At 42.6% G+C, this 13,472-nt stretch overlaps 1 protein-coding gene across 1 annotated transcript in view; it reads right to left on the bottom strand.

Annotated features, from left to right (window-relative positions):
• Positions 1 to 1,926: 1,926 nt before the first annotated feature.
• The window catches only part of LOC118965370 (repetitive proline-rich cell wall protein 1-like), a 44,837-nt gene continuing 33,291 nt past the window's right edge, over positions 1,927 to 13,472 (bottom strand). The window contains exon 3 of the mRNA XM_036984464.1: positions 1,927 to 2,430. Within this exon, the coding sequence (XP_036840359.1) occupies positions 1,927 to 2,430 (504 nt within the window). The remainder of the gene's footprint in view (positions 2,431 to 13,472) is intronic.

Below are 13,472 nucleotides of genomic sequence, written 5' to 3'. Positions count from 1 at the left end.
CGCTTAATGTACCTGCCAGGCTATTGTGTCGCACTCGCAAATGCTTCAATGTATTTCTTTATACGCTACAGCCTTGAAATAATACAGCCTAAATAGTTAATTATTTAGCTCCCTGTCTGACCCTTGACCTTCAGTGTTTATATGCTGTTTAATATGACAGGTTAGTCCATTTGAAATAATGAGCGCTTCGTAAAGACATTTTTTAATGTTTATTAAAATACTTTTCTTTCAAATCACATGGTTTGGTTTCAATACTTCAAAACCAAATGGTAGATCCAGGTAGTCACAAGAGGAGCATTGCAAAATCAGCAATGAGTGGGATTTCCAACCGCTCAACACCACTCACATACTCTGACACAAGATGATCCTCATGCTGATTTCTTACATACTGTAGATGTGCATCTTAAATCAGGTTACAGACCAGTTAACTAGGTCTAAGACCACTGGACATAATGAGTGCAACAATGTTAAAAGACTAGTTAATTGGTTTCGTAACAGGTTAATTGTCGCTGGTGATAATTTCGGATATATTTTTCACATCTGTGAGTGTTCAGCTGCTTCCAGGCAGGACCAGTGTGGTGTGGTCTGTCCATCTTGTCTTCTCACCATGTAATCTGCTGTGTTTACCCAACTCTGCTCAGAGGATGAGACCCACACACACACACACACACACACATAATCACAGTACGGGAGGCAAAGCCACACAGCCGGATGTTGGCTTCTGAAGGACTGTCTAAATCCTTCCAGAAGCCTTCTAACAGGAGACAGGCCAGCACTCACACACAGAGCACCGCGACTAACAGTTAACTCCCCCAGAAACATTCTCACAGGACATGGACCAAACACCAGGCTGTGATGTGTCCCAGTCCAATGCAGATCACATGTGGCTCTGGCAGGACAGCAGTTTTTATCATTGTGTGACAAAGATATCCATTGAAATAGCTTTCTACGCTTAACATTTGCCTGAGAAACTGGCCCAGGATGTTCAGCCATTTTTAGATTAGCTTGAGATTCTGAAGAACTGCACTACTTGTATTTTATTGATGGTGTCTGTTTGATAGTTCCATCAGTCAGAGGCCCGTTAAACCCTGATAGTTCCATCACACATCGGTCTGGGTCACAATAAACCCTGATAGTTCCATCACACATCGGTCTGGGTCACAATAAACCCTGATAGTTCCATCACACATCGGGCTGGTCCCATTATACCCTGATAGTTCAGTGACACACCGGTCAGTCCCATTAAACCCTGAAAGTTCCATCACACATCGGTCTGGGTCCCAATAAACCCTGATAGTTCCATCACACATCTGTCAGTCCCATTTAACCCTGATAGTTCCATCACACATTGGTCTGGGTCCCAATATACCTTTATAGTTCCATCTCACATTGGTCTGGGTACAAATAAACCTTTATAGTTCCATCACACATCTGTCAGTCCCATTAAACCCTGATAGTTCCATCTCACATTGGTCTGGGTCCCAATGAACCTTTATAGTTCCATCTCACATTGGTCTGTCTCATTAAACCCTGATAGTTCCATCTCACATTGGTCTGTCTCATTAAACCCTGATAGTTCCATCTCACATTGGTCTGTCTCATTAAACCTTTATAGTTCCATCTCACATTGGTCTGTCTCATTAAACCCTGCTGATAATACACCGTCACATACCATTTAATAGCAGCAGACAATGGGTGACAAAAACCAAAATGCCAGTGACAACATCAGACCTGAAGCTGCCTGTTTATTTGATGTGTGTTCATGCTTGTGTGTTCATGTGTGTGTGTGTGTGTGTGTCACACATAGCTTTCCGCTGAGACTTGTCAATAGACTATGTCTGATGAGAACGATGGCCGGGTGTTTGATGGCCGGGGGTTAAATAGCCAGGTGTTTGATTGCCGGGGGTTTGAAGGCCCCCCTGGCCTTCAAACCCCCGGGAGCTTAATGGCCGGGGGTTTGATGGCCGAGGGTTTAATGGCCGTTGGTTTGATGGCCAGGGTTTTAATGGCCGGGAGGTTGATGGCCGGGGGTTTAATGGCCGGGGGTTTAATAGCCGGGGGTTTGATGGCCGGGGGTTTAATGGCCGGGGGTTTGATGGCCTGGAGTTTGATGGCCGGGGGTTTAATGGCCGGGGGTTTAATGGCCGGGAGGTTGATGACCGGAAGTTTGATGGCCGGGGATTTGATGGCTTGGGGATTGATGACAAGGGGTTTAATGGCCGGGAGGTTGATGGCCGGGTGATTAATGCCCCGGGGTTTGATGGCCGGAAGTGTGATGGCCGGGGATTTGATGGCCGGGGGATTGATGGCAAGGGGTTTGAAGGCCGGGAGTTTAATGGCCGGGTGATTAATGGCCGGGGGTTTGGAGGCCGGGGATTTAATGGCCGGGGGTTTGAAGGCCGGGGGTTTAATGGCCGGGAGTTTGATGGCCTGGGGTTTAATGGACGGGGGTTTGATGGCCGGGGGTTTAATGGCCAGGAGTTTGATAGCCAGGTGTTTGTAATCGCCAGAGTAAAGCTCTTTTGGCCTTCAGCACTGCTCCAGGGCTGGCTTCCCAGCATGCACAGGATTTTCTAGTATGCGCAAACACACTGCCATTTCACAACTGTAACTGCTCTCAGGGTGACTGGGAGGCCATCACGGTCAGAGCAAGGTATATGTTTATATGTGTGTGTCTTGGTCCGCATCTCTCACTGGGAGGCTATCGCGGTCAGAGCAAGGTATATGTTTATATGTGTGTGTCTTGGTCCGCATCTCTCACTATGACTAGCAGACGACTGATACAGAACAAGGGCACGCTGGAGTCTCACCTTTACAACTAAAAGTGATCTCTGACTGGGAACCCTGCATGGACCCAGCATGTGCCTAATTAACAACCGAAAGGTCAAATAGGGGCCCACATTCTGGAAGGTAAAGCACTGCATGTTGCCCCTTTCAACCCTAACTTTACTATACCACGGTGTCTGTTGGTTACAGCTGTTTTTCTCAAACCCTTTCAGTCAGAGCTCTCCTGGGGTTCGGTTCTTTCAGCACTGTGGTGTGTGTGCGTGCGTACGTGCGTGCGTGCGTGTGTGTGTGTGTGTGCGTGTGTGTGTGTGCGTGCATGCGTGTGTGTGCGTGCATGCGTGTGTGTGTGTGTGTGTGTGCGTGCGTGTGTGCGTGCGTGCATGTGTGTGTGTTTGTGTAACATGCCCTATTTCTCCCCTTGTTAGTCGGATGGAGGCCTTTCTTCTCAGACAACCACTGCAGGGGTTGTGGTTGTGGAAATGTCAGGTAATTGATTTCTGGTTGGCATGTTTTTGCTAAACACAATACAATCCCCTGATGGAGGAAAAAGTCAACTAGCTCTCACAGTCTCATGGCAGAATTAGATTTCTCCGTGTTACTCAAACTTTTCAAAGTCGTTGCAAATGTTCATTTCCATTTGTTTTTTTAAGGTTAAGGTTAGGCATGAACTCGTAAGGTTAGACATTAACTTTGAATGGTTAAGGTACGAGTTAAGGTTTGGGAAAGGGTTATGAATGGTTTATTTAAGGGTTAAGGTTTGGGATAGGGTTATGAATGGTTAAGGTAAGGGTTAAGGTTTGGGATAGGGTTATGAATGGTTGAGGTAAGGGTTAAGGTTTGGGATAGGGTTATGAATGGTTGAGGTAAGGGTTAAGGTTTGGGAGAGGGTTATGAATGGTTTATTTAAGGGTTAAGGTTTGGGATAGGGTTATGAATGGTTAAGGTAAGGGTTAAGGTTTGGGATAGGGTTATGAATGGTTTATTTAAGGGTTGAGGTTTGGGATAGGGTTATGAATGGTTTATTTAAGGGTTAAGGTTTGGGATAGGCTTTAAAACAAAAATCTCAAAAACAGCTTTCCATTGCTTGATTTGAATTTGCGACCTTTGGTATCAGAGGCATATGCTTATTTCCATCAATGTCCACAACAACATAGCAAAGCCAATACCCACTTAAAGATAACAGCACTCGCTGTTGCCCTTAGAGGCCAGTTTCCACATCATCACCCAACATCCTTGGACATGGATGGACTTTGAATACTGACTTGTATCATGGGGTGACCTGGGTTAGAAAAAAGAATACTGACTTGTATCATGGGGTGACCTGGGTTAGAAAAGAGAATACTGACTTGTATCATGAGGTGACCTGGGTTAGAAAAGAGAATACTGACTTGTATCATGGGGTGACCTGGGTTAGAAAAGAGAATACTGACTTGTATCATGGGGTGATACACACACACACACACACACACACACACACACACACACACACACACACACACACACACACACACACACACACACACACACACACACACACACACGCACACACACACACACACACAAAGACTCAAACACACCTGAACACACACACACAAGCACACTTCCTCCACTCTCTGAGGGTGTTCTGGGGGAGTCGGGATATGCTTAAATATCAGGGAGGCTTCTCCATTTTAAAGTCAGAGCTAGTTTAAAGTCAATGTCCCATAGAGGTCCCAAGAACATGTAGATTGGCCTTTAAAACCAGCCACTTGGGGCAACGGTGAGTGCTATTACGTTCAAAAAAGGTGTTATCTAGAACCTTAAAGGGTTATTTCGGCTATTTTATTTTGATTTGCAAAATGAAGAACCCTTTCTAAAGAGGGTTTTAACTGTAACCAAAAAGGATTCTCCCATGGGGACAGCTGAAAGACCCGTTTGGAACCTTTTTTGTTGTCCGAGTGTAAGCTGGCGGCTTGCATGAGACTTTTTCGGACAGAGATGGTGGATGGGTATAAAAGCCGCACTCTGGTGCCGAGGGTTGCGTTTTTTAATACAGTGCTTGGCAATCATATATTTTTTTCCAGTTTTAAACCCTTCCCAAACGTTAACCCTTGTCAAAACCACTCTATTTTTCCCAATCCTATTGTAAACACATTACAATAATAACAAAGGTTTCCTGATCTTACTTATATTATCTCAGATATAGAACAGATACTTCAGAAGAAAAAACATATTTTTTGGGGGGACAATCTGTTTATCCCGTGTATGAATCTATTATTTAAAGCATTTCTATGTGCTAATAGCAGTAAGGACAAATTCAATTAATTCCCCACCCCCTCCATTTTTTTTATGTACACACACACTACACTATGCAACACATGCACGCGGAACACACACGCACACACACACACTCACATACTCTAGCCGCAAAGGTCCAGATCCAATCTTAAGGAGAGAAGAGAGAGCTGTTATTATAATGTGTGTGTGTGTGTGTGTGTGTGTGTGTGTGTGTGTGTGTGTGTGTGTGTGTGTGTGTGTGTGTGTGTGTGTGTGTGTGTGTGTGTGTGTGTGTGTGTGTGTGTGTGTATGTTGTTGAAACTAACCTCCCCGGTAGTTTGTGCTGATGGCAACAGTTTTGTGTTATGAGTTTTTTTAGATTGTTGATCAGCCTAAAGCTGGATTTGCAAAAATTATAGAACTTCCATGGAAATCCAATATGCCCTAGGTGCTTTAAATTACCATGGAGTGTAGAATTTAGCAGGTATTTACTTATTGATGTTGTGGCTTAAAGAGAGAGGATAGAAGACAAGTTAACTGAACATTCTAGTAGCTGGGGAGCAAGGTGTTATGTACTGTAAATGTCAGTCACACACACATGCATACAAAGAGGAAAACACACACACACACACGTGTGTACCCCGTATGCTACAAGATCACACCGACAGACATGGTTGCCGTGTCCCCCTAGCCAACTTTGCAGTATTGATTACATTATTTGTTCACTATGTTTTCTTGCATTATTACCCTATGTACAGCTCAAAATAACCCCCCCCCCCTCTCCCTTCGGCCAATCAGTGGTCAGTCAACAGTATTTCAACCAAAAATGCATCTTTCCTGAGTTGCATCCATTCTTCGAACCCCCCCCAACCTGGAATTCAAATGGATTTTGGGGGGTTTGTATCATTTCATTTACAAAACATGCCTACAACTTTGATGATGCAAAATATTTTTCATTGTGAAACAAACCAGAAATATGACACAAAAAAAACAGAAAACTTGCGATTGCATAACTATTCACCCCCCCAAAGTCAATACTTTGTAGAGCCACCTTTTGTAGCAATTACAGCTGCAAGTCTCTTGGGGTATGTCTCTATAAGATTGGCACATCTAGCCACTGGGATTTTTGCCCATTCTTTAAGGCAAAATTGCTCCAGCTCCTTCAAGTTGGATGGGTTCCTGCTGGTGTACAGCAATCTTTAGGTCATACAGTACCACAGATTCTCAATTGGATTGAGATGTGGGCTTTGACTCGGCCATTCCAAGACATGTAAATGTTTCCCCTTATTAAACCACTTGAGTGTTGCTTTAGCAGTAAGCTTTGGGCTATTGTCCTGCTGGAAGGTGAACCTCCGTGACAGTCTCAAATCTCTGGAAGACTGAAACAGGTTTCCCTCTAGAATGTCATTGTATTTAGTGCTGTCCATCATTCCTTCAACTCTGACCAGTTTCCCAGTCCCTGCCGATGAAAAACATCCCCACAGCATGATGCTGCCACCACCCTGCTTCACTTTGGGGATAATTTTCCCGGGGTGATGGGAGGTGTTGAGTTTGCGCCAGGACTAGCGGTTGTGCGCCTGAAGGTACCATGTTCATCTGTACAAACAATAGTACGCAAGTATAAACACCATGGGACCACGCAGCCGTCATACCGCTCAGGAAGGAGATGCGTTCTGTCTCCTAGAGATGAGCGTACTTTGGTGCGAAAAGTGCAAATCATTCCCAGAACAAAAGCAAAGACCCTGTGAAGATGCTGGAGGAAACAGATACAAAAGTATCTATATCCACAGTAACATGAGTCCTATATCGACATAACCTGAAAGGCTGCTAAGCAAGGAAGAAGCCACTGCTCAACAACCGCCATAAAAAAAAGCCAGACTACGGTTTGCAACTGCACATGGGGACAAAGATCGTAATTTCTTTGGAGAAATGTCCTCTGGTCTGATGAAGGAAAAACAGAACTGTTTGGCCATAATGACCATCGTTATGTTTGGAGGAAAAATATGGAGGCCTGCAAGCCGAAGAATACCATCCCAACTGTGAAGCACGAGGGTGGCAGCATCATGTTGTGGGGGTGCATTTGCTCTAGGAGGGACTGGTGCACTTCACAAAATAGATGGCATCATGAGGCAGGAAAATTATGTAGATATATTGAAGAAACATCTCAAGACATCAGTCAGGAAGTTAAAGCTTGGTCGCAAATGGGTCTTCCAAATGAGCATTGACCCTAAGAATACTTCCAAAGTTGTGGCAAAATGGCTTTAGGACAACAAAGTCAAGGTTTTGGAGTGGTCAACCCAAAGCCCTGACCTCAATCCTATAGAAAATGTTGTGGGCAGAACTGAATAAGCGTGTGCGAGCAAGGAGGCCTAACAAACCTGACTCAGTTACACCAGCTCTGTCAGGAGGAATGGGCCAAAATTCACCCAACTTATTGTGGGAAGCTTGTGGAAGGCTACCCAAAACATTTGATCCAAGTTAAACAATTAAAAGGCAATGAAACCAAATACTAATTGAGTGTATGTAAACTTCTGACCCACTGGGTATGTGATGAAAGATATAAAAGCTGAAATAAATCATTCTCTCTGCTATTGTTCCATCATTTCACATTCTTAAAATAAATCGGTGATCCTAACTGACCTAAGACAGGGAATTTTTACTACGATTAAATGTCAGGAATTGTGAAAAACTGCAAGGTGTATGTAAACTTCCTTCTTCAACTGTATCCCAGTCCGTGTGATCAAAACAATCTTGAAGCATAGATTCCGATTGGTCTGACCAACACCAATCATATGACCACTGTTTCGTTGATTGACTGTATTTTAAGCCAATGACCACTGATCATCTTGAAAACTAGCTTGGTAGATAGCCAAGGAGCTGAGGTAAGCGGCAATATGTAATGGTTAGCTGTTGGAAGACAAGCCCATGTAGTTAACTCCGGCGTAAAGAGGGTCATTCGCCATTGAAGATTCATACTGGGTGGAGCTACGCGTGCTACGCACAGCAGTATTTCGGTTAATTAACCTTTTCTGACTAGGGGGCAGTATTTTCATTTTTGGAAAAATAACATTCCCTTAGTAAGCTTTGAATAGAAAACACTCTAATGTTTCCAAAACTGTAAAGATATTGTCTGTGAGTATAAAATAACTGATGTTGCAGGCGAAAGCCTGAGAAAAATCCAATCCGGAAGTGCCCCAGGTTTTGAAAGCGCTGCGTTCCAATGACTCCCTATTCAGCTGTGAATGTACCATCAACGAGCTTACGCTTTCTATATATATTCCCCAAGGTGTCTACAGCATTGTAACTTAGTTTTACGCATTTCTGTTGAAGAATAGCCGTAGGCAGCCACATTGCGTAAGTCGTCACATGGTGGCTCCGAGAGAGATTCTCGAGTAAAATACAGAGGTAGCCTTTACTCCAATCGGTCAGAGTGAAAAACGAATTGATATATTATCGAATAGATATTAGAAAAACACCTTGAGGATGGATTCTAAATTACGTTTGCCATGTTTCTGTTGAATATTTTTCGCCATTGTGGTGACCGCAATTTCCGGGCAATTTCTCAGCCAAACGTGAAGAACAAACGGAGCTATTTCTCCTACAAAAATAATATTTTGGGAAAAAATGAACTTTGGCTGTCTACCTGGGAGTCTCGTGAGTGAAAACATTCGAAGTTCATCAAAGGTAAACGATTGAATTTGAATGCTTTTCTGATGTCCGTGACAAGTTTGCCTGCTGCTAGCAAGGCATAATGCTATGCTAGGCTATGATAAACTTACACAAATGCTTGTCTAGCGTTGGCTGTAAAAGCATATTTTGAAAATCTGAGATGACAGGGTGATTAACAAAAGGCTAAGCTGTGTTCCAATATATTTCACTTGTGATTTTCATGAATAGGAATATTTTCTAGGAAGATTTGTGAAAAAAATCACAAAATAAGAGTCACTTCCTGATTGGATTTTTCTCAGGCTTTCGCCTGCAATATCAGTTCTGTTATACTCACAGACAATATTTTTACAGTTTTTGAAACTTTAGAGTGTTTTCTATCCTAAGCGGCATCTAGCATCTGGTCCTGAGAAATAGCCTGTACACTTTGGGAACGTTATTTTTCCAAAAATGAAAATAGTGCCCCCTAGCCTTAAGAGGATTTATATAACTCATAGAACTACCCATCCCGGATCCGGGAGAAGTGTCATCAACTGACACTAATTAGCATAACGCAATGGACAAAAAATATTACTATAAAATATTCCTATTCATGAAATCACAAGTGAAATATAGTGAAACACAGCTTAGCCTTTTGTTAATCACCCTGTCATCTCAGATTTTGAAATTGTACTTTACAGCCAAAGCAAGACAAGCATTTGTGTAAGTTTATCAATAGCCTAGTATAGCATTCTGTCCCTCTAGCAGCAGGCAACTTGGTCACGAAAATCAGAGAAGCAATCAAATTAAATTGTTTACCTTTGATGAGCTTCGGATGTTTTCACTCACGAGACTCCCAGTTAGACAGCAAATGTTCATTTTGTCCCATAAAGATATTTTTTTTATAGCCGAAATACCTCCGTTTGTACTTGCACGTGGTACTTACACGTTTGGTTGAGAAATCCACCGGAAACTGCGGTCATGACAAGGCCGAATAATATTCCAAATAAGATCCATAATATCGACAGAAACATGGCAAACGTTTTTTATAATCCTCAATGTGTTTTTCAAACAGGAGAGGGAGAGGCACAATGGCCGCCTTCGTGTATTATGCACAAATCACTCTGAGAGCCAAAAGCTGACCACTGACGTAATGTTGTCGTTTCCGCTCATTTTTCAAAATAAAATCCTGAAACTATGTCTTGTGACACTAGACACATTAGGGAAGCCATAGAAAAAGGAATCTAGTCTATATCCCATGCACTGCTCAATAGGGACGCGTAGAAACGCAGAGCTTTCTAAATAAGAGTCCCTTCCTGATTGGATTTTTCTCAGGCTTTCGCCTGCAATATCAGTTCTATTATACTCACAGACAATACTTTTACAGTTTAGGAAACTTTAGAGTGTTTTCTATCCTAAGCTGTCAATTATATGTATATTCTAGCATCTTGTCCTGACAAAATAGCCTGTTTACTTTGGTAACGTTATTTTTCCAAAAATGAAAATAGTGCCCCCTAGTTTCAAAAGGTTTTAAAGGCACAGTCAACTTAGTGTATGTAAACTTCTGACACACTGGAATTGTGATACAGTGAATTATAAGTGAAATAATCTGTCTGTAAACAATTGTTGGAAAAATTACTTGTGTCATGCACACAGTAGATGTCCTAACCAACCTGCCAAATGTATAGTTTGTTAACATGAAATTTGTGGAGTGGGTGAAAAACAAGTTTTAATGACCCCAACCTAAGTTTATGTAAACTTCCAACTTCAACTGTATATGTTTTTGCTGTTTTTGTTTGTTATAGAGCCAAAAATATTGTTTAAGTGGTTTCCCCACACATCTCCATTTTGGATAGGTTATTCTTTGTGTTGTTATTGGTTTAGTGTTTCCAATTTTCCAAGAAGTGGTTAGAGTCTATGGATTCTTCAATTTCATTGAGCTGATTTCTGACGTGCTGTTTCTTCTTTTTCCGTAGTGTATTTCTGTATTGTTTTACTGATTCTTTACTATATCTCTCTCTCTCTCTCTCTCGCTTGCTCTCTCTCTCTCTCTCTCTCTCTCTCTCTCTCTCTCTCTCTACAGTATCTCTCTCTCTCTCTCTCTCTCTCTCTCTCTCTCTCTCTCTACAGTATCTCTCTCTCTATATACAGTACCTCTCTCTCTCTCTCTCTATATATATATATATATATATATATATACAGTATCTCTTGCTCTCTCTCTCTGTCTCTAAAGTATATATCTCTCTTTATCAATTCAAGTCAATAGACTTTATTGACGTGGCAAGTTAAATTACTGACATTGTCAAAGTATACAAATAACAAAAATAGTAGTGGAACTGGATTACCATTAACAAAAACTACATCAACAATAATTAATGAGAATGAGAGTACATTAAAGCAATAGTAGTACACCAGTCTCAACATGACTGAGAATACACATGACATGGTATGAAAGCCCAAACTAAAATATACAGGAAATATCATTGACATTACATTGCACTTTTCACTGGCTGTCCTTCAGGTTGTGGCAGGAGGCTTTTGGCTTTTCACCCAATAAATATTAGATTTTTTAATTCATATTTTACAGTTTCAAATTCTTTGTACGGAATGATGATTTTGGGAAATAAATGTTTTCTTAATTCTGAGTATTTGTCACAGTGTAATAGGAAATGCTGCTCTACCTCTACATCTCTACCTCTACCTCTCGCACAGCCTGTCCTCTCTGAACAGCCAGGTTTGTCTGTGACGACCGGTCTCTATACCCAGACTGTCCTCTCTGGGCAGCCAGGTTTGTCTGTGACGACCAGTCTCTATAGCCAGACTGTCCTCTCTGGGCAGCCAGGTTTGTCTGTGACGACCGGTCTCAGTAGCCAGACTGTCCTCTCTGGACAGCCAGGTTTGTCTGTGACGACCGGTCTCAGTAGCCAGACTGTCCTCTCTGGACAGCCAGGTTTCTCTGTGACGACCGGTCTCTATAGCCAGACTGTCCTCTCTGGACAGCCAAGTTTGTCTGTGACGACCAGTCTCAGTAGCCAGACTGTCCTCTCTGGACAGCCAGGTTTGTCTGTGACGACCGGTCTCTATAGCAAGACTGTGCTCACTGAGTCTGTACCTAGTCAATGTTTTCCTGTTTTCTATCAATAACAGCGGTCAGATAGTCTGCCACCGTGTACTGTCTTTTTCGATCAGACATCTCTCTCTCTCTCTCTCAATTCAATTCAGTTCAATTTAAAGAGGCTTTATTGGCATGGGAAATGTGTTTACATTGCCAAATCAAGTGGAAAAAATAAAACTAAAACAAAGACAAAAAACGACAACAGTCAGACATTAACAGTCAACACCACACACAGAAAGTTTCAGGATAATAAAATGTTTACGATATTATGCTATTAGCGGGTCAAGGTATTTACATTGGAGTCTTTTTGTGGCTGCAGGTCATACATTTTGCTGCTGGGATTGAACACTGCAGTATTTCGTCTAACAGATATAGGAAGGTAGCTCTCCAGGAAAAGGGTTGGAGTTAAAGCCTACAGAATGGTAGCTCTCCAGGAACAGGGTTGGAGTTCAAACCTACAGGAGGATAGCTCTCCAGGAACAGGGTTGGAGTTAAAACCTTCAGGAGGGTAGCTTTCCAGGAACAGGGTTGGATTTAAAGCCTACAGAATGGTAGCTCTCCAGGAACAGGGTTGGAGTTCAAACCTACAGGAGGATAGCTCTCCAGGAACAGGGTTGGAGTTAAAACCTTCAGGAGGGTAGCTTTCCAGGAACAGGGTTGGATTTAAAGCCTACAGAATGGTAGCTCTCCAGGAACAGGGTTGGAGTTAAAGCCTACAGAATGGTAGCTCTCCAGGAACAGGGTTGGAGAACCCTGCCTCAGAGATACCAACCAAGAAACAGCAACAAAACATGCAAGGAGAAAGAGCTATTCTCAATGCTGTGTTTTTCTCAACAGCTCAGGTCCAAGCATTACATTACCATGGTTCAACCATTACACACTCGTACACAATACCAGGTACTAGGATAGCTCAGAGATGGTTACATAGGATATGTCATGCTATACTGGTACTCAGTGGTACAGAACCAGAATCTGGAGAGTGTAGCTAATAATAGGAATCCTGAAAGAGGAATCATGCCCTTCCAGACATATATACACCATTAACCACACAGTACCAGGGTAGAAGGATTGTTTGGGATACATCACTCGGAGAGATGGTGATGTAATTCTATCCAAAGGGAAGGGAGCCTAGGGAGTTTAGCTAATGAAATGAGATGATGCCTGCCTCATTACTCAGGTAAAATGATCTCAAGAGAGAGAGAGAGAGATGAGAGAGAGGGAGAGAGAGGTGAGAGGGGAGAGAGAAAGGATAGCAAGAGAAAGAGAAAGAGAGGGGAGAGAGAGAGAGAAAGAGAGAGAGGGGAGAGAGAGAGAGATGAGAGAGAGAGGGGAGAGAGAGAGAGATGAGAGAGAGAGAGGGCCTATAGGAGGGCCTACAGCAGCACCTAGATATTCTGCACAGATTCTGCCAGACCTAGGCCCTGACTGTAGTAAATCTCAGTATGACCAAAATAATTTTGTTCCAAAAAAGGTCCAGTCGCCAGGACCACAAATAAAAATTCCATCTAGACACTGTTGCCCTAGAGCACACAAAAAAATATACATACCTTGGCCTAAAAATCCACACGTAACTTCCACAAAGCTGTGACCAATCTGGGAGACAAGGCAAGAAGAGCTTTCTACGCTATCGAAAGGAACTTAATATTCAACATACCAATAAGGATCTGGC

This window comes from Oncorhynchus mykiss, chromosome 7, assembly GCF_013265735.2.
Source record: "Oncorhynchus mykiss isolate Arlee chromosome 7, USDA_OmykA_1.1, whole genome shotgun sequence".
Taxonomy (NCBI): Eukaryota; Metazoa; Chordata; class Actinopteri; order Salmoniformes; family Salmonidae; genus Oncorhynchus; species Oncorhynchus mykiss.
This window is presented reverse-complemented; position numbering and strand designations above follow the sequence as displayed.